Source organism: Branchiostoma lanceolatum, chromosome 6, assembly GCF_035083965.1.
Source record: "Branchiostoma lanceolatum isolate klBraLanc5 chromosome 6, klBraLanc5.hap2, whole genome shotgun sequence".
Lineage (NCBI taxonomy): Eukaryota > Metazoa > Chordata > Leptocardii > Amphioxiformes > Branchiostomatidae > Branchiostoma > Branchiostoma lanceolatum.
This window is the reverse complement of record NC_089727.1, coordinates 3996136-4022648: the sequence shown is the minus strand read 5'-3', so window position 1 is coordinate 4022648 and position 26513 is coordinate 3996136. Positions and strand designations below refer to the sequence as shown.

General features: G+C 40.0%; 2 protein-coding genes across 2 annotated transcripts in view; both read left to right on the top strand.

Annotated features, from left to right (window-relative positions):
- The window catches only part of LOC136437195 (kinase D-interacting substrate of 220 kDa B-like), a 46494-nt gene that overhangs the window by 1208 nt on the left and 18773 nt on the right, over positions 1-26513 (top strand). Inside the window, exons 2-5 of the mRNA XM_066431677.1 lie at positions 773-896; positions 13985-14083; positions 25629-25727; positions 26345-26443. Of these exons, the coding sequence (XP_066287774.1) occupies positions 786-896; positions 13985-14083; positions 25629-25727; positions 26345-26443 (408 nt within the window). The 5' untranslated portion in view covers positions 773-785. The remainder of the gene's footprint in view (positions 1-772; positions 897-13984; positions 14084-25628; positions 25728-26344; positions 26444-26513) is intronic.
- LOC136436201 (toll-like receptor Tollo) lies at positions 16553-20215 on the top strand. Its single transcript, XM_066429983.1, has one exon. It carries the CDS (start codon positions 16599-16601, stop codon positions 20019-20021), a length of 3423 nt encoding a protein of 1140 aa, XP_066286080.1. The 5' UTR covers positions 16553-16598; the 3' UTR covers positions 20022-20215.

The following is a 26513-nucleotide window of genomic DNA, read 5'->3' as shown; positions in this document are numbered from 1 at the left end:
GGAAATCCAAAATACTGTAAATCTTGTAACTTTCATGGTGGTTTTGTTTTTGAGGTTTTTGCAGCGACCTCTTCAGCACATATTCATGACACCACAAATATGTAGGACTACTCAACTATACTAGAAAATTGTTTCAATTCAGAACGCTGCGAAAACGTTATTTTTCCACAGAATTCATGTAAAACCCACAGTTAAAGTAAATTGATTTACAGTGGTCAGGACAAGGAGAACCATCCATAATATATCACAGCTGACAACTGCAGCATCAAGTAGTGCCAGCTCACAGCATGGAGAAAATCTGTGGTGGAGTAACTTCTGAATCTTTGCCAGTTTTTACAACATATGTACAATGTACGTACAGTGTACTGTGTAGTACAGTCAAAAGTACCATAGGGACCACTCTGATTAAAAAAAAATCTGGTCTATGGACAGGTGGTCACTGCGGTATAGACAGGATTCTTTATGCTTGTGTCAATGGGAAAAATTCATTCACCCTTCCAGGAGATCGTTGAACCGCTTTTGGCTTCACTATTATATAGCCACCCTTCAGCGTAACACACCAGCTTTGCCATGTTTGCAGGCACGCAGGTTAAATACATACATGTACACTGTAGCACAAAGCTGTCACACCTAGCAAGTGTTGTTTAAAGCTATCAAGTGATGGTGCCCTACTGTGCACCCTAGTCAGACTCAGGTAAAGCCAACATGGCTGGATTTCAGTGTCCTTGCCCACAGACTAACCTTTCCCTTTCCTCCTCTTGAAACGTCCCAGTACTGAGCAAGCCATGGCAAATAGCAGTGTGCTGGCCCACGGACTGGGTACCTGTGTGGAACATGGAGACCTGAGCGCACTCATGGCCCTGCTCGACAGAGTGGGGGTCGACGCCAAAGATGAGGTAAAAGTTGTTTCATTTTTATTAACCTTCTTTAACATTTTGTCCACCAGGCTACATCTAGCTTGGGTACCATCCTTCGAAGTTACTGCCGGCTGTTATCTCTTTTGGCTTGAAAGCAAAAGAGGGAGAGCCACCTTTAAGTTTAACTATGGTGGATGGTGACCAGGCTAACGTAAATCCGCCACTTGTATGTTGTATGTATATTCACGTATGTTAACTTAAGAGGCAATCAGGTAGTTTTTATGAACTTACTTGATGAACTGCAAGTGTTTTTTTTTGTGTATTACTTTACATTTAATCCTGAGTACATCTGTATCTGTATAGCTGGTACTAAATATCCTTCGGCATGACACGCCAGCTTTAGAACCTTATGTCCTAAAAAACAGTGGGAATGGTCTCTGCAATCAAAGTTGAATACTGCTGTATAGCTGATTGATATTCAGCAGGGTCAGGAAATACCCTCACAATTCACATGGTGAAACACTGAAAGCATTGACTAAGGAAACCCTATACCTCCTCTCTTCTTGATACCACAGTACTTTGTCTTTCTCACAGCGCAATTGTTGTCATTTTGTGTTTTGTACTAGTGATATCAAGTTCAATCTTGATCTATTCTTGTGCTTGAAAATGGATCCAGAGGCTCAAGTTACGAGTAAAGTCCATCTCTGCGTGGTTAGGCTATTAGTTACGGGGCTGTAGTAGGGGGCGGGCACGCTTGTGCTACACTTGACCTTAGTCGCCATCAATTTGTCAGTAAAAATACTGTGCGGCTTACAGGTATTTATCAGGCCAATTGACAGGAGGTGTCACCATGGTTACAGGTTGACCCATAGTAGTACATTGCATAAGAATTTCTATTTTGAAATGGAAGTGTAGAAAAGAAGTCCTGAGCTACAATGGTTTTAGAAATATTCCCAAGAATTACTGTAACTCTAAGATGCACTATTGTTTAAGTTTAACATTTGATAAAAGCATTTTATACAGCTGTCAGCTTTTTTTCTTTTTACAAAGCTGTTGCTGACTACTTAAGTTTTACGTGCTGAAAGGTGAATGATGGATAAAGTAGACAGTGTTGAAATGTTCCACCAGGGTCGTCGACATCACATATCACTCAACAAGATAAGGAGTACTATTGGAGGTTTTAAGGCCTTGAAGGCAAAAGAAGCTATGAGCAATTTGTCTATTATGTCTGAGTAATGATACATTCATACTCTGGTATACAATGCATACTTATGCAGTCATCAACAGATGCAATATTGTTGCAGTTGGAACCTTGCGTACATGGATACAGCTGCATTTTATCACATTGATACAGGTTTCTGCGGTCATTGACCCATACAATGTTGTCATACTACATGGCTTGATGTTGTCAGTGCGCATAGTTACGAAGACCCCCTATGAAAATGTGCCCCATAGATACATGTCGTTCACTGTATGAACATGTATGTGTAAGTACAAACAGGGCTCGAAATTCAATTTTGGAAATAGGTTCACTAGTGCACCCAACTAAAAAATTAGGTGCACAGAAATAATTTTGGGTGCACCACATAAAATAAAGTTGAATGTCAACAAAACATAAGTTTGACGCTACTGCCTCTCGTAAGAACTTCAATCTGTAATTCTATCCAGATTTCAAATTTCAGCAAAGCAATACATCAAATAAAGCAATACATCAAACAAAAGGTTATATTGCTTTTTCTGATACTAACATTTCAAGAATATTCTGTATACTAGTGTACAAGAGACCCTTTACCCTATAGAGTACAAAAATATCTAGGTGCACTGGTGCACCCACAGTCATAAATTAGGTGCACAGCTCCAATTTTGGGTGCACACAGGTGCACCTAGATATTTTTGTACCCAGTATTTCGAGCCCTGGAACACGTATGTGTAAGAACTAAGTACATGCCCTACATTTGGGTCAAGCTGCACAGTTACTGGGAGGTGCCTCCTGTGAGGGCAGGAAGCTTTTTTTCGCTGACCTAGCAGGTCCTCAATGATTTATGGACTTTTCAGCACAGGTGGTTCCTGTCTGTGCTGTCTACAGTTAGCCCATGGCTCGAAATTCATTTTTGGAAATAGGTGCACTGGTGCACCCAACCCAAAAAATAGGTGCACAGAGAAAATTTTGGGTGCACCACATAAAATAAAGTTGAATGTCAGCAAAACGCTCTTAAGAACTTCAATTAGTAATTCTATAGCTAACCTTAAAATTTCAAACAAGTGATACATCAAATAAAGTACAAACAAAAGAGTATATTGCTATTTCTGATACTTACATTTCAAGAATATTCTGTATGCTTATTGTACAATAGTGCCTTTACCCCGTAGCCTACAAAAATATCTAGGTACACTGGTGCACCCACAGTCGAAAATTAGGTGCACTGCTCAATCATCACACGATTTTTAGAGATCGACTGATGTTTGCATGTTTCAGAGACCCTGCTGAAAATCTACCTTATCTAAGGTGGCTCTTTGATCTGCGAATATAAGCCGATCTCTAAAAATTGCACAATGATCGAGAGAACATCGGTCATATGACTGCCAAAATGGTCATTTAAAGTGTGCTGTGACAGAGACTTTAGAACATACCAAAGCCCAACAGTGATCATGAATTGCTAAATTTTTCCTGTAATGGTCTAATTTTTGACAGCTCGCAAACTTCAAATGCTCGGAAGTGTGCTATGAGACAGCTATAATTCTTTTAACTACCAGAGTCCAGACAATTACATGTCGTTAACTATCCTTGTGGTGACAATTGCGGTCTGTATTGCCTTTTTATTACTGTACTGTAAATCGTAAAACTTTTGCGATGGTTTGGTTTTGCAGTTTTCTCGGTGGTTGCTCCACCACGAATTCATAGTAATGCCTTTGTGTCTCCATTGTATGACTACTGTACTATAGTACTGCCTTTGATACTTGTATGACTATAACATAGCAAAAACCTGGCCATCTTTTCCCTTCTACTGCAAAAGTGAACCACTTCGAGTTTGAATGTTAATGAATTTACAACTAAACAAGAGGTAGTGTGTTCACCTTTGCCCCAGTTTGTCTGGTACAACACCAGACTGAACTTTTGAAGTGGGACAAACTTCGCCTCACACATCGCAGTATTGCAGGTTTTATTTGTCTTGCTTATCTGTCGCTGACATATCTACTAGATACATGAGTGTGTTTATCTTGCTTGTCAAATATACACAGCTGGCCCTGTATCTGCAGACGGTACATTTTCTAGGGCACGAAGTACCACCTGCACATGCATGTTAGAGTTGGTAAATCTGAGCACCAAAAAATGAACTTCGTGTGGCCTTAGATTCATGATAAAGCCTTTGAAAAATTATACTGTGGAACATGTCAAACTCCTGCACTTCAGTTCTTCCATCATAATACATTATTGCAGGACAGGCTTGCTCCTGAGATAGCCACCTAAAAAGTATGTGTATGTACAAAATGTATCCGATGAGGGAGGCAATTCTTACAGCAAGACAACATGTAACACATGTAGCAACATTTAGTTATAATGTCAAACATTGAGCATGTAATTCAGTCCCTATGTGGTATTCCTACATTGTAAGTGCAACTTCTATGTACATTAACCATGAATAGAACAATACTTGCTCTTGAACTAGGCAGTACTACTACTAGGCACCACCAACAAATATATGCTAGGGAGCCAATTCTGAACATGTGGGTTTCATTCAAATTCTTTGACACAGTATAATTACATTCAGTCAGCGGTCAAGTGAAATCAAATCACAGCCATTGTATACCTAGTAGCAACATTTAGTTACAATGTCAAATATTTGCTCCAGGACCTGTCCCTAAGGGATTTCCCTAAGTCTAACTACTAGTTCTATCTACTAGTACTAGTGTATATACATTTACATTATGACATTGACCCTAAGAAGAAAATATGTGCTAGCTTCTCTTTAAAGAAATGATGCCTGCGTATCTGCGAGGAAAGCAAGACATATGTTGGTCCTAAAACAAAATATCTAGAAGCAACATTTACTGATTTAGGTACAATTTCACACATGTGCTCCTGGTCCTAAGTGATGTCCCTAGCCTAGCCCTAAGTCCAACTACTACCACCTACGTGTACTACATGTATGACCCTGAATGGGATATGTGCTTGCTCCTGAAATAGGCAGGGCATGTCCCCTATGGAGTCAAATCTTGTACGTGTGCATTGTGAAAGAATGTGAGATTGGTAAGTCAGCCATAATTGAAATGTTGTCGCCCTAAATGGCGCGACCCCGATGGCTTCCGTGCTAAGTGGTAATGACATATGCATTAGAACATCAGCAGTCCCAAGGTCATAGAGGTCGTTGCTGGGAATTATCCGGTCTTTTGCCGAACATCTAAAAGCAGGAAATCCTTTTTCTGTTGCCTGCAAAATGATAGGTTGTCAGAATTTCTGCATTCTATTTGCTGATGAAATTGGTGGTAACGAATGCAGAAAGGATGTTATAAAAGCCACCTATAACATTACCATATCCATGTATACAATGTATTTTGTAAATGAACTGACACCAGAAGCATCTTTCTAGTCTTTTGTGGCTTTCTAAAACGTTAAGTTATAGATTTGTAAACCCATTGTACAATTTTTTGTTTGTTACGCTTTGCTTTAGAAAGTGCATTTTCCAAATTTGAAAGGACAACGTAAACGTAAAACAAGCACCACAGGCACCCCAGTGATTAGTAAGTTTAAAGCAGTCTTCCTGCAGAAATCCTGCAATCATACTAGACTTTTATGGCATTCATTTGTATAAAGTGCTCCTGAAATTCTTAACTGCTTTAACCAACTAAATGTACAACTGTAAATTGTAGAGGAGTATTAACTAATTTACAATGTACAACTGAATGTTGTAGCAGTCGTTTTGAGCGCTGTATATTTTCCACATTTTCAAAAGTGTAAAATCAGCCTTTACAGCCATTGAAGTAATTTCTGGTTTTGATGAGGTCTACAGACAGTTCTACAGCACTAGTCAGACCAGATTTTTATGGGGTCTATCTACAGCCACTGTTCCTAACATCGCCTGCAGCATATACATGTATATAAGAGCACACACGGCTATCAATAAGGGTTATACAGGTCAAGCAATTGCCTCTCCAAATCAGACCGCCATCTTTTTATTGGTCTGTTGGATTTGATTGCCCCAGTTCTGGGTAACACGTGCATATATTCATGGCTTAGGTTTTATGTATAACAGACCACCAAAATAAACGCTGTCCTTGATTTGAATTTCGAGTTGCAGGTAGTTTTCGTCAAGGGAGTACGGAATCTGATGCAGGACAATGGAAGTGGTTAAACACAAGGGAAATCAAGTCCACTGCAGTTTGAAGCACTTTCATAGAAATGGAAGGAAAATGCTATTTTTCCTGTGAAATATTTGCGGAAACTACAAAATTGTGCAGCCGAAAAGAAAAGAAAAATTCAGGTAAAAATACATAAGTCTATATTGGCTACATGATTAATACTTGGCGTATATTATACATTGTAGATACATTGTACATGAAAATTCTTTATTGTGTGCTATTGGAGTTATTGTATTATTTTCACACAGATGCCACACCACAATTAATGATAGACACTAGGAATTGATTGACTTAGTAACAGACTTTAATCAGCTCACCTTTATCAAATTCTCATCAAATAACCAGATAATGATTGAGTTCTTTTTTGCAATCTCAGTCAATAAGATATCCCTGCAGGAGCCAAATCTATATTCCTATATTACCCTAAATGTAGAAATGTTTGCTGTGGTTTTATATATGTTCACGTTTTTTGCAGTGAACTCTTCAGCGCAAACTTAAAACAACCGTGAAACTTTTTGCTCACCTATGACTGTAGCACTACTGTTGTTTCAAACTCGAACTTAAAACCACACGAATTAAAAACCATGCGAACTTAAATGCATTCACAGTACTGTAGTTCCTAACCCAGTCTCCATAAATTATGCCTGGCTGTAATGCTCTTGACAGTTTTATGTCTGCCAGAGTCTGGAGCTGGCCGCCTGTGGTTTGAGCCATGATGATACTGTCTGTTTTACGAGCGGTTCTGACAATACTGTTATTTATGGCCCTCACGTTGGCGCCGTTGTAACCACCGAGATATGAGAAGGTTTGGGGTTTTATTTCGGAGATGCTGGCCTGGCTAATGTTGGGATCTCTTCCTCTACACATTTCATGGGTGGTTAGGGCTTGAAATACTGGGCTCATATTTTAGTCATGTATATGCTTTTTTCTGCACACAGTTTTGAGCTCTGATTCTGAACCACCGAGATATCCCAAAACGAGGAGCTTTGGGTTTTTATTTCAGAGATGCTGGCCTAAATACATTTTGTAGTTAAAGCCATGCCAAGTTGATTTGTTCGTTGTGGGACATTTGTACATGTATTTCAAATTTTAGCAAGAGGACAATCAGGACATCATGAAAACAGAAGGCTGGGGTGAAAACTTGCACCTGGTTCACTTCCTGAAACTGTGTGCACCAAAGTGTAGACTTTCCCCTCAGAATCAGATTCTGTATTCATGATGTGATATTCCAATCTTTAGCATTATTTTTTAAAATCCAAGAACGGAGAAATTGAATTGGTCACAATTTGGTGTGGTCTAATGTTGGGATCTCTTCCTTTATTTCATGGGTGATTACCTGGTGGTAGAGAAGCAATATGTCTCAGTCTGCAGATGTCTCCGAGGTTTGGGGGTTTGAATATCTGGAGATTATGAGGATTTCTAACCGTATTGCTGGCGCCAGATACAATTGAAGATTAATGGACACTAAAATGGTGTCTGAACGACTTGTAATCACAGACTGAGTCTGAATTTTCTGTGTCAAGAGCGTGATAAAACAAGATACGAAAATAAAAAGGAGACAAAATTTCTTGAAATTCTATATAATACTGTAAATCTTGAAAATTTTGCGATGGTTTAGTTTTTTTTAATGTCGTCTCTTCATGACACCGCGAATATATCTAATCCGTATGATCACTGTACAGGTTAGAAAGATAAAAGCTAGAAATTTCTTGAAATTATATGTTCATATCAAGGGCAACTGTGCTTGTTCGCATGTATTTTCTATCATACTACAGGTTTTATTTTTTTCCTGCCAAGTGATAAACCAAAGAAGGTTTGAAAGATTTCATCCAACCCGAAAAAGATTAGTGGTCTTTCCAACCAAATGAGAGTTCTTTACAATTTAATCCTGGGTGTCCTAATGTGAAATATCCATTTTACAGGTATTTTCTATCATTCAGCTTACCATTTTTACTTTCAAAGAGTTTGAAAAAAATAGATTTTCAAAGCTTTAACGCAACTGAAAAGATTAGCAGTCCCATCCAACCAAATGAGAGACCATTAAGATTTGATCCTGGATGTCCTAAAATATCCATGATCTGCTCGCAGCGGAGGTGAAATATTGATCCGTGTTCTCTCTCTCCGTGCCAGTAAATTGCCATGCACGGAAGTGTGCTACATTAACCAGCAGCTTTACTTGGTTTGACTCATGCACTGGGTAGGATGAAGTCAAAGGAAATGCCATGATTGGGACCTATCTGTCTTTTAAATTTTTAGGTATTTTTACCAAACAATATATTTCCCTGACTTGATGGAAAATTAGAGACTAGACTGACTTGGTTTGACTCACGCACTGGGTAGGAGGAACTCAAACAATTGGGACACATTGTTTTCAGTTTTGTCTTTTAATGTGTTTTTGTAGCTTGTATTTTTCCCCAACAATATTTTTTACAGAAATATTGCACAATTGAAGAAGATTAGCCTTGGAAGGGCTCAAAATAACCACCTGCAAATTGCAATCTTTGACTTTGCAGAAAAACATTTAACACTAAATGTAATTTGAGAAGCTTCTTTCTGTGCACCTACATTTTTAGGTTAGGTGTACCATTTGATGATGATTCCCAAAAATGAATTTGAAGATCTAGAACTGTACCCTACAAAATTGCTAGTGCCGTTTTAAATACATTTCCATGTTTTTCAATAGCCCTAGAAACCACTTGTATTTTCATGCATGCTATTAAAGTGAGTGATCAGCTGAACTCGCAGCTTGAGCTGTGACGGCGCAGCAGAAGACGATTGCTGCATTTAGCAGCCTGATTTCCTTTTTGATTGACAGCTCAATTGGACCGCGAGGAACACGCTCAATCAGTGTTGGAGTCCGTCATGAATTATTGAGTACAGGAATTAATGTCTCTTGGCAATTCCTGCCACGCAAGATGAAGAAAAATATATAATTCCTTGGCCAAATCCTCTTCTCATAGATAGTTCTGACAATCAGTGTTTTTACCTCTATCAAAATGAAATTGTATTTAGTTTGTTTGTCCTGGCTATTGTTATTGGGTGGGCCGACGACTCTCTCTTTGCAGCCAGGGACTGAATTGCAAGAAGCTTACAATCGCAAGGGTCTGTAATGGCAGCCTGCAGTATACATGTACAGCGGCTAGTGACCTCAATACCACAGCAGTTGCGACAGTTGCAGCCATAAGACTGTAGGTTTTGAACCACTCACACCAGGGAGGACCCCTAATCTTTCCGATAAGTGCGGTGGGTTCTTTAATGTGCTCGAGGTTGGCTCTCCTCAAAACATGGGAAGTGTGTGTTCATGTTTGTTCCTGCTGGCCCCGGTGCAGGATTGGCGCAGTTTGATGTCATTCCAGCTGGGTGGCAGGAATTGGGGCTGAACTTTACGAGGATGGTACTATAATATACCGGTAGCACGTAATAAAGATATGATACAGTATGTGTAATGAGAGGGCTCCCCTATAGACATGCAAGACTGTGTTTGAGTAAGCATGTACAAGTCTGTCCTAGATGCAGAATGCAGACTCATCACTAGACAAACATTCAATGTAGGGATTTGATTCTCAACGGTATACAGGAAAGTCCCGCTGAAAACATTAGGGAAACAATATACAATATATTTTCGCCGATATTAGGTGGACATGTACACCTCCTAAAGGTTGCACGTATTGGGAAAAAATGTGATGTGTCGTCGTCTCATCCTGTTCTAGTTCGCTTTAAGAAATATAATGATAAATAATAATAAATTAAACATTTTGTACCAATCAAAAATACTAACTAACCAAAATATATCATTGAATGATCCCAAATCATCGTATTAAGTGTCCGATCTAGAGTATGTTCTTCTTAATTACTGTAAAACGCTACTTCAAGTTCCTAGAAGTTCCGTTAATGCCGCCGTAAGGGGTGAACTTGGCGCATTTCCACTGTACATAGAAGCCCAGACACAACTTATAAAATATTGGATTAGACTACAAAACCTTCCTAATGACAGAATTGTTAAAAAAAGCTTATCATATTGCTGTAGAACAGGAGCAGGACTGGGCCGTTCATGTGCGAGATATATGCCGACACGGCTTCCAAAATGTTTGGCTAAACCCAACAGTTGACGCCAAGCATTTTGGTAACGTGTTCAAAGAACGCCTGAAAGACACGTTTGTTTCTGGCTGGAGGCAAGAGATTAGAAGTTACAGCAAGCTGCAAACCTATTCTAAATTCAAAACTGACTTCACATTTGAGAAGTACCTTTCCTCAATCCAAAATATATCATTTGTTGCGAACATAAACAAACTGCAAATTAGCGCACACTGTTTAGAAATAGAAAAAGGTTGTCATAATAATGTACCAGCCACTCAGAGACGATGTCCTACCTGCAAACATACTGTTGAAGATGAATTCCACTTTCTTTTAACATGCCCCACGTACATTGAAGAGAGACAGACACTTATGAATGTTATCACCCGCAATGCAAACATAACCTTACCATCTAAGACAAGCCCAGAAACGTTCAATTTACTTATGTCATGTCCTGACGCAATTTCCTTGTACATAGGCCAATACATATCTACCTCTTTACTAAAATGAAATCGATTTATCTCTGATGCAAACAATTGATGTTTCCTGTATATCATGTAACATAGTTCCACATTATGTATTCTGTATTACTCTTATTGTATACCGTAGTGTTTAGACTTAAGTTTTGTAGAATTCAATAGCATTGTTGATAAGCAAAGACATATATGTATTGACATTTTGTACTGCCTACGAACTTGCCATACATTGTACCTGTTACATTTGTTGTGCAATAAACTTTTACTTACTTTACTTACTTACTCACTGATTACCTATTAGAATTCGTCTTGTTGTGAAACGTATAAAATCTGGAACACAGTATGCTAAAGAGCACAGAATGACCATAGGAATAGAGAGGAGACAGACTGGGAATAGGAATAGAGAGGAGTGGAGTTTGCTGAAATAAAAGTACATTTGGCCACGACAATAATCGGTCCTCCGAAAATAATTTCATCCAGTTGGTAGAACATGCGATATTGGAGATTTCTTTTTCACAACCAGTAAAATCTCACCTGCTTACCTTTCGGTGTCTATCAGACACCATATGCATCCTCAAAGCTTCTGACTGAAGACAGCACAAAAGCGCCACCTACTTTGGCTACTTATAGCGGTGAGAAGCTTTGAGGAAGGTGTCTGATAGTTGGTTGTGTAAAAGAAATCTCCAATATCTTCACTATCCAGTGAGGAGCCTCTCTCTGCTGTTTTCAAGCATGGAAGGTTGGCTTCGTCCCAGGTCCAAATCATCCTGGGAATCAATCCTGACACTTCAAAATCGTGTTTACATGCTCAACCTTAAAGCTTCTGCATCGATAGACTCTGTGATAGACACAGCGGAAGATACAGACGCTAGTTTACACCTGCATGAAAGGCATCTTAAACACCTGTCTGGAACACATTCTTAACACCTGTCTGGGACACAATCTTAATACCTGTCTGTGACACATCCTTAACACCTGTCTGAGGTACACCTTTAACATCTGAAATGCATTCTAAACACCTGGTGAGTCTGAAACCCGTTCTTAACACCTGAATGAAATGCAATCTTAGCATTTGATTGGCCGATTTACACAGACGTTTTCGGAGTCAACTCAGGGTTCTGTGTGTAGATAGATTTTGGTAACGACAAAAAAAAAAGAATGACCATTTTCAAAATCTATCCAGTTACTTCAGTAACTGTTTCCTTGCATGTCTTATTATCTTGATGCCACACCTTCATTGATGTCTAAGATTGCTCTAATTTCCAAAGCAAGCTTAAGGTAGGGGATTCTTACGGAAGTGACTCAGGATGCCAGAAAGAAACATCTAAAAATCTGTATTCCTCCCACGTCCTCAAACTAGTACTCTGACTTGCTTTAGTGACTTCTGCCTCCCGTGATTGGAAATCAATGATCATGACGACCAATAATTGCCGTGGAGTCTCTTAAGCGACTGTTATCATGACCAAGTTGCCATGTTCGATTTTCTCCCAAGGTGAACTACATGTATGTCTTATTAGATGGCAACTGGGTTCTGTTTTCTTTGTGTCTGGCAACAGTTTGTATGGGGATGAGTCTACCGTAGAATTGTATGATATTTCCATAAGGTCTTTTCTCTCAACCTCAACTACTTCACTCTGTAAGTCTGTTGCCCTTGAATGTTATCAGGACCAAGTTGCCATGTTTGATTTTCTCCCAAGGTGAACTATGTCTTATTAGATGGCAACTGAATTCTGTTGTACATGCAGTTATGGGTGACTCCATGTCAACAGATCAGGAGAAAAATATTGAAGAATTCGTACATTGATTATATCTTGCCCATAAACCAGTGGCAGGAAAGAAGGTTTTCACTGTGTCTGGGAACAGTGTGTATGTTTTATGTATGTCAGGGTAGATATTGCAATATCTAACCTGAAATGTCTTTTTGTATTGGAATGACTTTACAATAGAATTGAATGAATCTGTCTTAAAGCTTAGTAAATCCTCTGAGCTCTTTCTGCCAACCCCTGTTCAACCACTTCACTTCTTACACAAGTTATAGCTTTTCCCTCTACTAGTAGATTAGTCTTATACCTGGAAAAATTCTACAGCCTCTACCAGTGATACTACCCACTGGCCACAACAGACTTGCCTGCTCTATATACATGACTTTGTATGGTTCTGCAATCATTTACAATCTATCATAACCCACTGTTTTGACAGGCCTCATCGCCCTTAGACATTTTCCACTTGTAATGATAAAAACAACATTTACTATAAGTGTTTGCACATAACAGTGAGCCATCACAACGACTTAGTCTCCATGGAAACCTGGCAAAACATGTCAAGTCCAATAAATGTGTTAGATCGCAGGCTCTTCTTCTTTCCGTAGGAAGGAAAGGCGTTGGCAGCAGTAGTTATCTTTTTTTTTCATCGGGCCTGCTTTACGTCAAACATATGACACTGACAGCCATGTTGTAGAGATAGTTGTTGTACTGTCATGATTGAATGCCTTGCACGGGTGAAGGCCACTGTGACTGAACATACAAGTTCAAACTCGAGGATGAAAAGTTGTACAGCCAGTTTTTTTTGCCAGAAGGAATTTTCGTTATGTTTGGTCTGGCTTTGATTGTGTTGACAGCCACTCGAACAGAGTATGGCAAGTCTACATGGATTTTCGATCGGTGCAGACTTGTTCAGACTCAGAGGGACTTACAGTAGCTTTAGATAGTCTTCATCAATTTTACACTAACTAAATTGGAGAAGTCAGGGACCCTGTAATCTCCATGTAGATATAAGGATCCTGCTCTTTCTCTGCTTTTGCAACAGCGGTTCTCTCTTCCAGTGTTGTATTTCTTAACGATTCACCTCTTTCATTAAAAGATACAATACTGGAAAATGAGTACCAATGTGGCAAGGCATAAAACACAGAGTCAGAGAGCCAGCTCCTTACATCTGCTTTGAGACCAGAATTCATTGATCCCCTGAGTGATCTTCTTAGGCAGGCCTGACTGTATAACCTTTTTTATACTTTTCCATGTTGTACAAATCACCCAGACAGTGTTGAGAGCAACTGGATAAGTTTTGTGAACGGTCAGACATTTCAGATAGTGATTGATCGAGTCACTTTAGAAAGTTTGCAAATGCTAGATCTGAAACGAGTAACTTAAGTAATTGTTTTTCTTATTACCTGGATGTGTAGCCTTCATGATCATCTAATATGTATTTTCCCATGTTGTGCAGAACGGCCAGACTGCGCTGATGCTGGCAGCTGAACATGGGCAGCTGGAGATGGTTCAGGAGCTGATCACCAAGGGGGCGGATGTACATGTGGAGGACGAGGTGAGTGCATAGGAGATGTCAAAGTTAATGTGACCCGGGCGTCCTGAAAAGACACATAGGGTTGGTGCCCATCTCCATTTCTATAGCCCTTTGGCCACACACATTTGTGCAATCACTACAGCAGGGGGCTGATCCGCTGGTAGTGATGTGTGTGTTTACTTCCATACTCTTTCCTAAATACTGAGTGCTCAAGCAGAGATTTGTTATGACCCGGTGGGGGTTCAAACTCACGACCTACCGTATACAAGGCGAACACTCTACCCTCCAGGACATTGCAAGTTAATGGAGGTACCGTTGTCAAACTGCATTCACTTCACACTAAATGTCCGGTGGAATGGTGGTATGTGTCCCCCCAGCAACCGAACTGAGTCAGCTTACAGATGTGATTTATATGGCAGAGGCTGCCATTTTCGTATAGGGCTGTTTAGCCATAGTCGATGCTGTCGGGCTGTTGTGAATTAGGATTTTACCATGGTCAATACTGACCAATGGAGGCCATATATAATAAGGTACTGAATACGCTCAAGTCACTCCTGATGGTGACCTGTTGTCCCGACTTGGAGTACCGCTGTTGGAGGGTAGTCACCAGCTCCTTGAGTACGCTGTTGTGTCGCCAGGTGTACCTAGTGTTCTTCAGAGCAACCGGACAAGAGTTCAAAACATGTCGCAGTGGTTGGTGACTTTGGCATAGGGAACAGTTAGAGAACAATACTATCCCCCATCGAACCAGGTTGTTGCGTGTAGGCAGCCAGTTGACCATACCACTCAGGGCAAACTCAAAGACGCTTCGAGGGTTGTTGCACTGAGAGCTTCTCCATTTTGTGCCAGACTGTTCGAGTTCAACAAGTTCAACCCAGTTTCCCTGTACTGGAAAGGATCTGCAGTGCTCTTCTATCTTTGTGTCTTCTGGCTGACGAAGATGGGCTTTTATACCTTCTTGCAATTGCCCAGCTTGGTATTGGTATAAAGTTAAAGTAGTTAAAGTACCTTCCCTCACCAGATGGTGCATAGGGCGGTGCCCATCTCCGTTTCAGTAGCCCTTGGGCCACACAACTTGGTGCAATCACTACAGCAGGGGACTAGTCCACCAGTAATCGTGTGTGTTTAACTGCCATTATAACTCTTTCCCAAAATGCTGAGTGCTAAGCAGAGAAAGCAGTAACCGGTATGTACCATTTTTAAAGTCTTTGGTATGACTCAGCTGGAAATCAAACTCACAACCTACATGTACTATGCCATTGCACAGGTTATTGGTATAAAACACTACTAACAAATACATGTACATGTACATGTAAAAGTGTAGCCAGTGGCACCTTTTGACGGGGTGTTGTCGGGTCACTAATGGAACACCAGTCCTGTTACTCCCAAGGGTGCCTCTGAATGCTCATGTCAGCCATTTTACCTTAGAACTTCTTGCAACTTTATTGCATAGGTTGACATGTCAAGCGATTTCCCCCCAGTGGTAGCGGTCTTATTCAGCTACTGCCATGTTTGTGGAGATAATGTCTTTTTATTCTAGAAAAGCCTGTAGATGCAAACGTGTATTAACGATTCATACACAAAAATGTATAGATGCAATGTCATCATTATTGCCAATTGCTTGAGTTCGAGCATTAACTTGAATTTTAAAGTAATGTTGTTACAAAACAGGGAGTTGTTTACAGTAATGCAGCTGCTGTGTTATCCTTGGCCTGGGGCGTGTCATACCTGATCACGTTTTGACCTGGTGACCTGCAGTTGTAAGGTCAAATATTCACGCATACACATGACAAAGGTCAGGATCAGCTATAGTAACAATTATGGCATAACGCATTAGTCTCAACAAGCTAAAGGCTACATTTGTAAGTGACATTGCGAAAAATGTCCCCAGAATTTGTCAACATACAGTTTTGCTCCATTTTCCTTCATCACATGATCTGGAGCTTGACCTTTTGGGGTGAGTGTTGCTGACGCAAGTGTGCAATTATGACGAGGAATTTAATTGATTCTTAATTCATTTGTCCTTCCTTGAGGCACCAATTTTCTGGTGTTTAACAACTTTGGAATGTGAGATCTCAGTGTGCCATTGTTGTCGACGAGCTGTCGAGTGAACCACAGCTACAGAATTTTTTCGGGAACCATTTCCTTACAGGTAAAAAGCAGATATCAATTCACCTTGTCTAGTCAGAGACTGTGTTGTTACTCTGATGAACATGATCTTCTACTCTGGCTGCATTGATTTTGGATCTTTCTTGGTGTACATGTAGATTCGTCAGGTGGTAAAAGAGGCAATGGAATTCTTGGCTTTGGGGAGGGGTGGCTAGTTACACTGTAACACTACATGTATCTATTAAGTACTGTATGTTTCTTACAATAACGTGAATAAGAAAGGGCTATTTTCATCCTGGTATGATCGTACTGTGTTTTCAATCTGTGTTACACTGTAACTTACAGTCTTCATTTTCATAACCTTTGTTTTGTAACTAAACATTTTCACCTCATCTTTATTTGTAGGAGGCATCAAAAAACAAGAAACATGTTCGGAGTTCTTCCTATCTTTGTGATCTTGTGCATTTCTGCCACCAGTCGTGGCAGTTCCACAGACACACCGAGAACTGGTCCTGTCCAAGGCAATGGCTCTCAGCCACCGCCATTGTGTGATTGCGTGGACGTAAGAATACCTTCCTTGCCATTGTTCCAGTTAATCTGCAATTGCCCGGATATATTCAGCCTGAACAGTTCTCAGGACCGTCTGTATGTGTCAAAATTTCTCACCGCGGCTCCAGAATTCACTCACTTTACTGTACAGTGCTCAAACAGGTCTGTGATGTCTCCAAGTAGGCTGTTTGACATGCTTCCAGCATCCGTAAAGACAGTGGGGGTTAATGACTGTTTCCAGCATTATATCTCAAAGGATCTGTTCTTCGGAATGTCCCATGTGGAAGGGCTGTTCACAACGAACAATCCTTCGAATTTTTATGAAAGAGTTATAACAGGCATTTACAATATATCCACTATAATACCAGTTGAACTTGACCCCAGGCTTTTTTTGCCTGTGCCCCAGCTACAATCACTTAACCTGGTGTTGCTATTGCTTGATAGATTCCCTGAAGCTCTCTATCAAGGAATAGATGGAACATATCCCTTGCAAGGCTTAAGGGGTCTTAACCTACAATTAAACAATATTGCATATCTTAAACCAGAACACTTGCGGCACCTACCAAACTTAGAAGCCTTGTACATGCAATACAACAATATTAAGAATTGTTCAACATCATTTCCATTCCTACCCAGTTTGAAAACGTTAACCCTAAATGTAAACCAAATCAGAAGTTTGGACGGTTCACCCTTTCAAAATCTCAGTGGTCTACAGTCTCTAGACTTGTCCGGGCAACTTGCAGTAGAAGGCCAAGCATCTAAAGTTATTTATTTATTGAATAGTATATATGTATCCAAGAATTTTAATTTTCATAGCAAATTACCGGTAACCAATCTAACCTATAATGATGGCGTCATGGAGTCAATTTTCCCTACATCTTTTCTTGGACTATCGGAATTGAAATTTCTTACATTGGCACATAGCTACATTAAGTTCATTCCGAATGGTACCTTTAAAGGTTTAGTAAAACTGGAACAACTGAACATTTCTGATGGGCTTGTGACCCATATTGGAGAGTCAGCATTTCAAGGGTTGGGTGTCTTAAAGACTTTGGACTTAAGTTACAACAACTTAAGTACAATTGATCCTTCAATTTTTGAAAGTCTAAGATCGCTTCTCTCTCTTTATCTTCAAGGCAATGTTCTTCAATCTCTTTCCCAGAAAACATTCGAAAACATGCTTTATTTGGAAATCTTAAACTTGGGGAACAACCGTTTAACAACATTTGGACCTATTATATTCCGTACTCTAGTGAACTTGAGAACGTTAGATGTGCACGGAAACCGGCTAGTCCATCTTGAAGGCTTGTTCCATGGTCTATCACGTGGTGGCATTTGTGAGAAAGTTGATGCATCGTATAACAATGTGAGAGAATTAGACCTCTCATTCTTGCAAAATCTTGGTGTTGCTGACAAAACTGTAAATGTAGACCTATCCCACAACAACCTGGAGATTCTGTACACCACAAACTTTTACATGGATAAATACAGACCATTTCTGTCCCTGAGACTTGATCTAAGGTGGAACGCGTTCACTTCGCTGCCGTTTGAGCTAGCATCATACAGTTCGTTCAACAGATCCAGGATATCAATTCGGTTTCCATATGAATCTCTTAACAGTTACCAAAAAGGTGGTGACATCTCTATCCTGATGAAGTCAAACCGCCTAGTCTGTGACTGTTTGCTGTACGAGCTGATGCTGCACTTGGATGTCGCTAAACAAGGTGCCCTGTACACAAAAACAGATTTCCAAGACCTGGAATGCGCATTTCCCGACGCACTTAGTGGTAGAAAAGTGATAGATGTCAGCCCATCCGAGCTGTGGTGCTCAGAGTTTTGCTTCAAGCGACCATACTATCTTTGTTCCTGCTTTGAGCATGCAGGTGAGGTGCTCGCGTCAACGATACCCGGATGTTGGGTAGAGCAGACAGTGTGTCCGTCAGAATGTTTTTGCTCGTACCAAGGAAAGCTGCATTCTTCTACTGCTCCTTACAATGAACTGGTAGACTGTGCCCAAAGGGACTTGTCTTCCATCCCAGGCAACATTACCAACATCACAACAATCCTTCATCTGGAAGGGAATCAGTTATGGGTCATCAGTCACGATGTTCTTCCCCAACTTTTGATGATACGCGAACTTTACTTAAATGACAACAACATCTCATACATTGGCAATCAAGCATTCAACGACTTAATCTCACTTCAAATCCTTCGGCTCGATGGAAACAACATCTCTGAGGTGAACAGCACAGTTTTCAGGTCCCTCTCTAATCTACGCAAACTTTACCTAAATCATTCCGGAATACGATATCTAGAAGCTGATACGTTTCAGGACCTTGCAAGCTTGCAAGAACTGCACCTGGAGAACAACAGGCTACAGTCTCTACCTGAAAACATGTTTGCTGGTTTGAAAAAGCTGCGCCTACTCGGCATCCATGGCAATCCTCTCAAGTGTGACTGTGACGTTCTGTGGTTCACGAACTGGCTGCGGAGCAGAGTATCCCTTCTGTTTCAAGCCCGTAACGTGAGCTGCTTAGCAAATAAAAAAGTAACACGGAATATTTTGAGCTTGTCGTCAGCACAACTTGACTGCGATGATCTGCTGGCAGCTCAAGCACGAACAAGACTCATCGTGGGTCTTTCAGTCCCGTTGGTTCTTGTGATGATCATTTTAGTTTGCGTGATCGTCCTCGTGAAACGAAAGGAAGCCATCCAAGTCTACCTGTATGCCAGGTACGGATGGCGGTTCAGGGAAGAAGAAGAGGAAGACGAAGACAAGGAGTACGATGCGTTCTTATCATACAGTCAACATGACCTAAATGTGGTGATACATGACATCTTGCCCGGACTCGAGAACAGAGAGCCACCATTTCACGTCTGCTTGCACCACCGCGACTTTCTCCCGGGTATCCCAATAGCTGAGAACATCGTGAACGCCGTCAATGCAAGCAAGAGAACGATCATTCTGCTTTCCAACAACTTTTTGGAGAGCGACTGGTGTCAGCTAGAATTCCAGGCGGCGCACGCGCAGATGCTGCAGGACAGGGCCAACCGCGTGATCGTGGTCTTACTGGAGGACATCCCCGAGGAAAACGCCCCTCCGGACATTCAGCATTACCTGAAGACAAACACGTATCTAACCTGGGGGGACGAACGTTTCTGGGAACGGCTGGTTTACGCCATGCCGCGTCCAAGGCATGCGCAGCCTGATCAAAACATGGATGGAGATCAGCTGGACTTGGGTGCGCAAAACGTGGACGGAGATCAGCTGGCCTTGGTTGAACTGGACCACAATGCTTGACTTATTGAACTTACCATACACGGCTACAGAAGTTGACATTCAACAAAATTGTTGACCCCATCTGTCACTGGTACAGAAATTTCAAACAAACCTGTAACTTACAGCCTATAGCTAGTTGTCTACACACTCTCTACCAATATTAGGTCAAGTTCTGTCATCTTTTTACTGAGAAATAATCAATTTTGACCACTAAATTAAAAACGGTGGAGGGTAGATGAGAGTGCCCGATTTGTATAATCATTATAATAGCTTCATTTTTGGAATGGAAGATTTTAAAATGCATCAATATATAATTGTATATAATAAAGTGTTAATATTGATACTCTTAAAAGAAGCTGTATGGAAATATAGTTAAGGTGCCTATTAGAAATTGTACATTGTACATTCTGAAATACAGCATAGTTTGATGTACATGCACATTGTAGTAATGGGTGATATACTCCAGGATAGGACTGTTCAGCCATCAGAGGGCCTGCCCTTCCCACTAACCCTCGACGACGGGGAATGAGCCAGATATATAAATATATAAGGATAAACAATTGTGAATTTCTATTTGGTGACTACTTTAAAAATGATGTAAAAATGTGATAATCTGATTTATGGAGCACTTTATAAGTTGTTTATTGTGGCCTTTGTCTTTACTAGGTAATGTAACATTGATTTTTTTAATTTGCGTTTTACTCACACATTTGGAATTGTTGGAGATATTAGTAATTTTACCTTTAGTTAAAAGTTCTAAGCAATAGTAAAGCTCTACTTTGCAATGAATATGTATCAAATTGAATTATCAGAATTGATGTAGCACATATTGCTAGACAAGTTTATCTATATCCATTGTTTGGTTTAATCAATAAGGTGAAGAAATAGGCGACTATTAAGTCATGTACAAATGTATATCATGTGAAATCCCATCCTGATATTGGTATAAAGTCAAAGGGTAGTTCGCCGAGTCCTTTGTCATTTTTGCCAGCACCTTAGGGACAAATTTATTTTTACAGTCTGACGATCGCTCTGAAAAAAATCTATAAATTACACAGATGCATCCCCTAGACCTTGTTTTGTTTAACCTCAATAACTCAAGAAACTGTAGGACAGTCAAAAAGTCAAGTTTGATTATGAGTCAAGGATACAATTTTTCCATAAAATCATGTTACCTACAATCTTACCTGACTTGCCTGAACCTTGCTTTACATTCTGTGAAAGTATAGTGAAATCCAATATGGATTGTGTAGATTCTTGCAATACAGGTAAAACGTTAGTTAAAATCCTCCCACACCATATTGATGTACGGGCGATGCCCATCTCCGTTTCATAGCCCTAGGCCACACTGTGGCGCAATCACAGTAGCAGGGGGCTAGTCCACTGTCAGTGAAGTGTGTTTAACTTCCATACTTCAGAAGTATGTACCATTTTTATAAAGTCTTTGGTATGACTCAATGCGTCTCTTGTCCAGAGGTGTCCTACCTGGGGCTTGAACCCCAGTCCTTCTGGTCCAAGTAATTTGAACCAGATGTGGCTAGTAGCAGAGAGCGCAGACCAGCAGACCACTACACCACAGGGACACCCCACAGGTAAAACGTAACCAGACTAAATTTGATCCAGACCAGGTTTACCCAACCAAACCACAGTGGGATGCCCCAACTGATGAGACATGTCTACATGACTGTGGGGTGACTCAGTAATGAACTTGAACTGTTATTATATAACCTCCAGCAGACAAGATACAAGCCCTGTTACAATACCTCTTATAGAATTGTAGATTTATATTTTAACTAGATATGTTTATGATCATTTAATCTGTTTCTTGGTATTAGGAATATCAGCCAAACAACCACTCAAGTCAAAGGACAGGAAAATGTTTGATAAGGACAGGTTGTTTCTCACAACAGGACAGATTTACATTATAGTTCCATGGCTCGTATACTCTCCCTTCAAAGGGAGAATATGAGAGCCCTGGAACTAACTACTAGGATGACGCTCTAGTTTAAATTTCATTTTGTCCACTAAGTCTTATTGAACTTTTGCTAAGAACTTTCCAAGAACCAATGAAAGAAATTTGTGTGGCCTGAGTTGATATTGAAAGACAAAAACAAAAGGATTGTGTGTCAATCTAGATCTGCCGTTGAAACATAAATATGCCTGTCAAGTTCAACCTTTCAAAAAGTCAGTTCATCGTGACAAATATTAATTCTTGTTTTTGATGAGACGCAGGTTGGTCCATCTGTACTGCCCTGAAAAAAAAGGATTGCATGTCCATCTAGATCTGCTGTTGAGACATAAATATGCCTGTCAAGTTCAACCTGTCAAAAAGTCAGTTCATCATGACAAAAATTAATCGTTGTTTCTGATGAGGCACAGGTTTGTACATCTGTGCTCCCCTGACGGTACATCCCCGAGGTAGAAACATGAGAGCCTCCTGTGATTGGAATATTGTCAACATGTTGTATTGTTCGTGACCAGCATTTTTATGATCATTTAGAATCCGGATTTTCGAAACAATCTGCAGAATCTGATAGAGGACTAGGTTGCTAACCAAGGCCTTTTTGATGGCAAACATTTTGTTTTATTGTTTTATGATTGAGTTGATATTGAAGCCATTTCTACCAGGTTGTCATTTAGCATGTGGGGTCCAGACCAACTTGGAAATGAGTGCAAAATAGTTGGAAAATGGATTTCATTGAAAACATTTTAATTAGATGTATTCATAGCACTGCATCTAAAAAGTCTTGCTGATTCACACATAGTCTAAGAGAATTAGTATAACCTTGCAGGTGGAATTCACCATCAGTAGAAATTTTGGGGTTAAAGTGAGTCATATACTACATGTAGTCACGTACTCTAGATGCGCATGTATAATTTGTATGCCATTTCCAGGAAATCCTGCTCACTGCGGCCAAATCAATAAGATACATGACTTTTTGTACAATGTGAATCGTACTATGTGAATGTAATGACATGGAGGATAAAAGATCTGCAACAATAATTTTTAATAGAAAACAGTCATGTCAACATGTGTTTGATCATAAATTTGATTTGTAAAACAATAGGCTTATTATGAACTTGCACAAAGCCCTATATGAGCTTTGATTGTCATGCATGTATTATCTGGATAATACACGCTCCTAATGAATTATTCCCCAAAGTCCCGGGTCAGACAGGGGAAATCAGTGCAGTGTGCTGTAAATGTACAATCCATGTAGAAAGAGTGGGTCTAACGTTAACACACAAGGTCTTTAGTTTTTTTTTTTTCTATTCCTTAAATAAGATTAAAAAACTGTACATCAATGACTAAGAATATAAACCTGGTGGGTTATGCCGAAGAGCGGTTATGCCGGCTATATACAAAATGTACATGTAGATACAGATACCTAGAATGAGTACAAAACGCGATATAAAAAATATACATTTATTAGGAAGACACAAGTATCAAAAATGTTGTAAAGGCCAGAGTGTCAAAGATTGGATAAAGCCGCATTGCATATGTTGGTGCTGAATAGATGACTGTACAAACTTGTAATGCTATGGCCAAACAAACACACACGTACACAGGTTTTAGGGTGAAAGCAAACCATTTCCCTGGTTGTCAGATATTTTGGAGCACAAATTTAGCAAGACGTCAAGATTAAAGCATTGGAAGCAAATCTTGAATCTGACTGACTGTATTCACTTCCTGAAACTATTTGTTCTCTTAGGTACTGACTTTCCTCTTAGACCAAGGATGTTTTGACGTTGATCTTCAAGTTTCGAGTAGTTATTTTAAATCGGATTCCAAGGACCAACAAGTAAAATTGGCGTGGCCTTAAGTTAAGGCTTATGCATTATTCTGGTAACATCCCGATTTACCTGTTCAGATTTCTCAGAGCAGGCTTAGCTGTGTGACCAGCATGTTAATGCTTCAGGTCATTTCACACAGGCTTGAAAACATAATGCTGCATGAATGTTTCAATGCATGAGTCTCACTAAAAGCTTTTCGATCATGTATTCCAACGTAGTCGTTAAAATCACCCATCCAGGCATTCTAACAGCTGACTTTAAGATCATATTGAAATGTTAAGTACCTATCCCAGCAGAAATCTATAACATCTGTTTCATGCATCCAAAGAGCGTTCTCCTTTTCTCAATTACATTGTTTTTTATGGAACCAGGACATATTATCATCAATATGATTATGCACTCCTATATTCATTTGTATCTGGACTGTGCATAGGCTGGGGAGAGCATGTTGCACTAGAGATCTCGCAAACCCACTGTTTTTCAAAGTGGCAGATTTATATAACCCGGCGGATTAATGTTAATGGAGGTTACTGCTGAGTCCTTTGTCTCTCCTCAGAAATATATAGTAGGATATCAATGATCAGTAAAATGCAAAGTCGGCAGATTTCAGAGATATTCCTTCCACATTGCCATCATAAAGGCAACGGACTGTAGTCACAGATAAGAGACATTCTGCTGTCTCACATTTCACAGTCTGTAAAACAAAATGAAGATGGACACACTGGAGAAAAACATATTTCACCTCCTCTAAAAGAAATAAAAGATAACAAATGGACGTGGTAGGGGAGACTATGAATTTTCAGTGAATATGTGAATTGGAAAATTGTTCTTGAGTGGCATGATGAAGCTTGAGTGCTAATTGGTTGAGAAGTCTGTTAATGAATTGTACATGTAAGTAGAAATACTGTGTCTTCACAGTAGGCTAGCATGACACATCACCTGAATGATTGGTTGTACGTAGGCATTGCTCATGTAACTCTAAGTAAAATGTCACTTTCTCCTCTAAATCGTATGATAGAACTATACTGCTAAACTGCATTTCATTCTTCATATTCTTGGTCACAGACATCAAATCAGCCACTATAGTAGGCAAAAGATATATTTTCATTATTCATGGCACAGTCAGATCTGAATTCAGCAACTACTCAAGGGACTTAGTAGTTGCTGGGGACAGGTGGTTGCTCTGGACAGGGTGGGGTTAACTTTGTAAAAATGAATGGGACTGTATTAATTTGGAGATGGTTGTCTGCGTCAGGTGGTTGCCTGACCTAGTTTTACTGTATGAAGGTTAACATTCAATTAATATGAATTCAACAAAGTAAAGATGGTTATTATTGGTGCTTGTTGATTAATGTGACCTAAGGCCATACCAATTTAATTTGTTGGTTCTTGATTTTAAAAGGCAATGCTGAAATGGACTATTAACATGAAAACAGATCAGAGGGGAAATTTGTACCTTGGCATACAGAGTTTTAGAAAATGAATATGCTAGTAGTCAGCAGGCGCAAATTTTCCTCTAGGCCCTCTGTTTTATCTTGACTGTCCTCTTGCAGAATCTTTGCAGAGAAATTTCTGAGAACGAAGGAAATATACTGGTGTGGCTTAAAAACTTGGTTATTTACAATACCAAGCATTACCAAATTGACTGAATTTTTTTGTTTTTAAAAGATAATGTAACAAACTAATATGTATGTACATGTATGTATGTATACATGATAGTCATATACACATGCGCACCATGTTTTTCCCTGCGTATGTGACTAATAAGTTAGAAACTTGTTATAACAATAGAAAAGATTTGTATCATTAAAAGAAAATGTTGTCGTTCTGCAGGATGACTGGACAGCCCTGACGTCGGCAGCGAAGGAGGGCTACCTGCCGATAGTCACCTGTCTGCTGGACCGCGGGGCCAATATCGAACATGTAGACATGGTAAGACAGCCATATTCTCCAAGCAGAGTTTTGGCTGAGGGGCTAGTAGTACAATTTTAAAGTCTTCCTCCCTTCATTGTACACAGGACAATGCACTGATACCGATTTTGAAAGGATAGCCTCGCCTTGGTGCATTCTGTGGCAGAGGTGATGGGAAGAAGTCTTATATGTACAGTCATGTAGACGTTAAAAATCGTGGCGACGAGCCCCCCAGCCAAAACTGCTTGGAGAATAAGCCAGCCACAGGAATGTGGTCTACTTTGTATACATGCAGTTTTCTACAATTTTTTGAAAGTGAAAGTGATCTTGATCCAGCTCAGATCTTGATTCTAGGAACTATTACAAGAGTTAGGGAAATTGAAATGAGAACGGGCCAATGTGCTGCCATGCACCCTACTGGTCATTTTATGAACTGCAGCTAATATACTGATTAAAAACTACAAACCTATGATAACATACTGCCATCAAAAGTTGGTACACTCTGGGAGTCTGCATGTTCTAATTCAAACACTTAGAAAGGAAACAGTTTACCTCAAGGAAGCCAGCACCTTTAGTTAACGAGCCTGATAATATTGTGTGATTCCTTAGAATTGTTTTATTTTTCTCTCCCCGGCTAGGGTGGGTGGCCAGGGCTGATGTGGGCGTCCTACAAGGGTCACACGGCCGTGGCTCACGAGATGTTGCACAGGGGAGCCAACCCTAACGTTCAGGGACAGGTGAGTACTAGTATACATGTAGCTCGTGTCACTGACTGGTACTGCCTAATCTCATATTACACTAGAATTG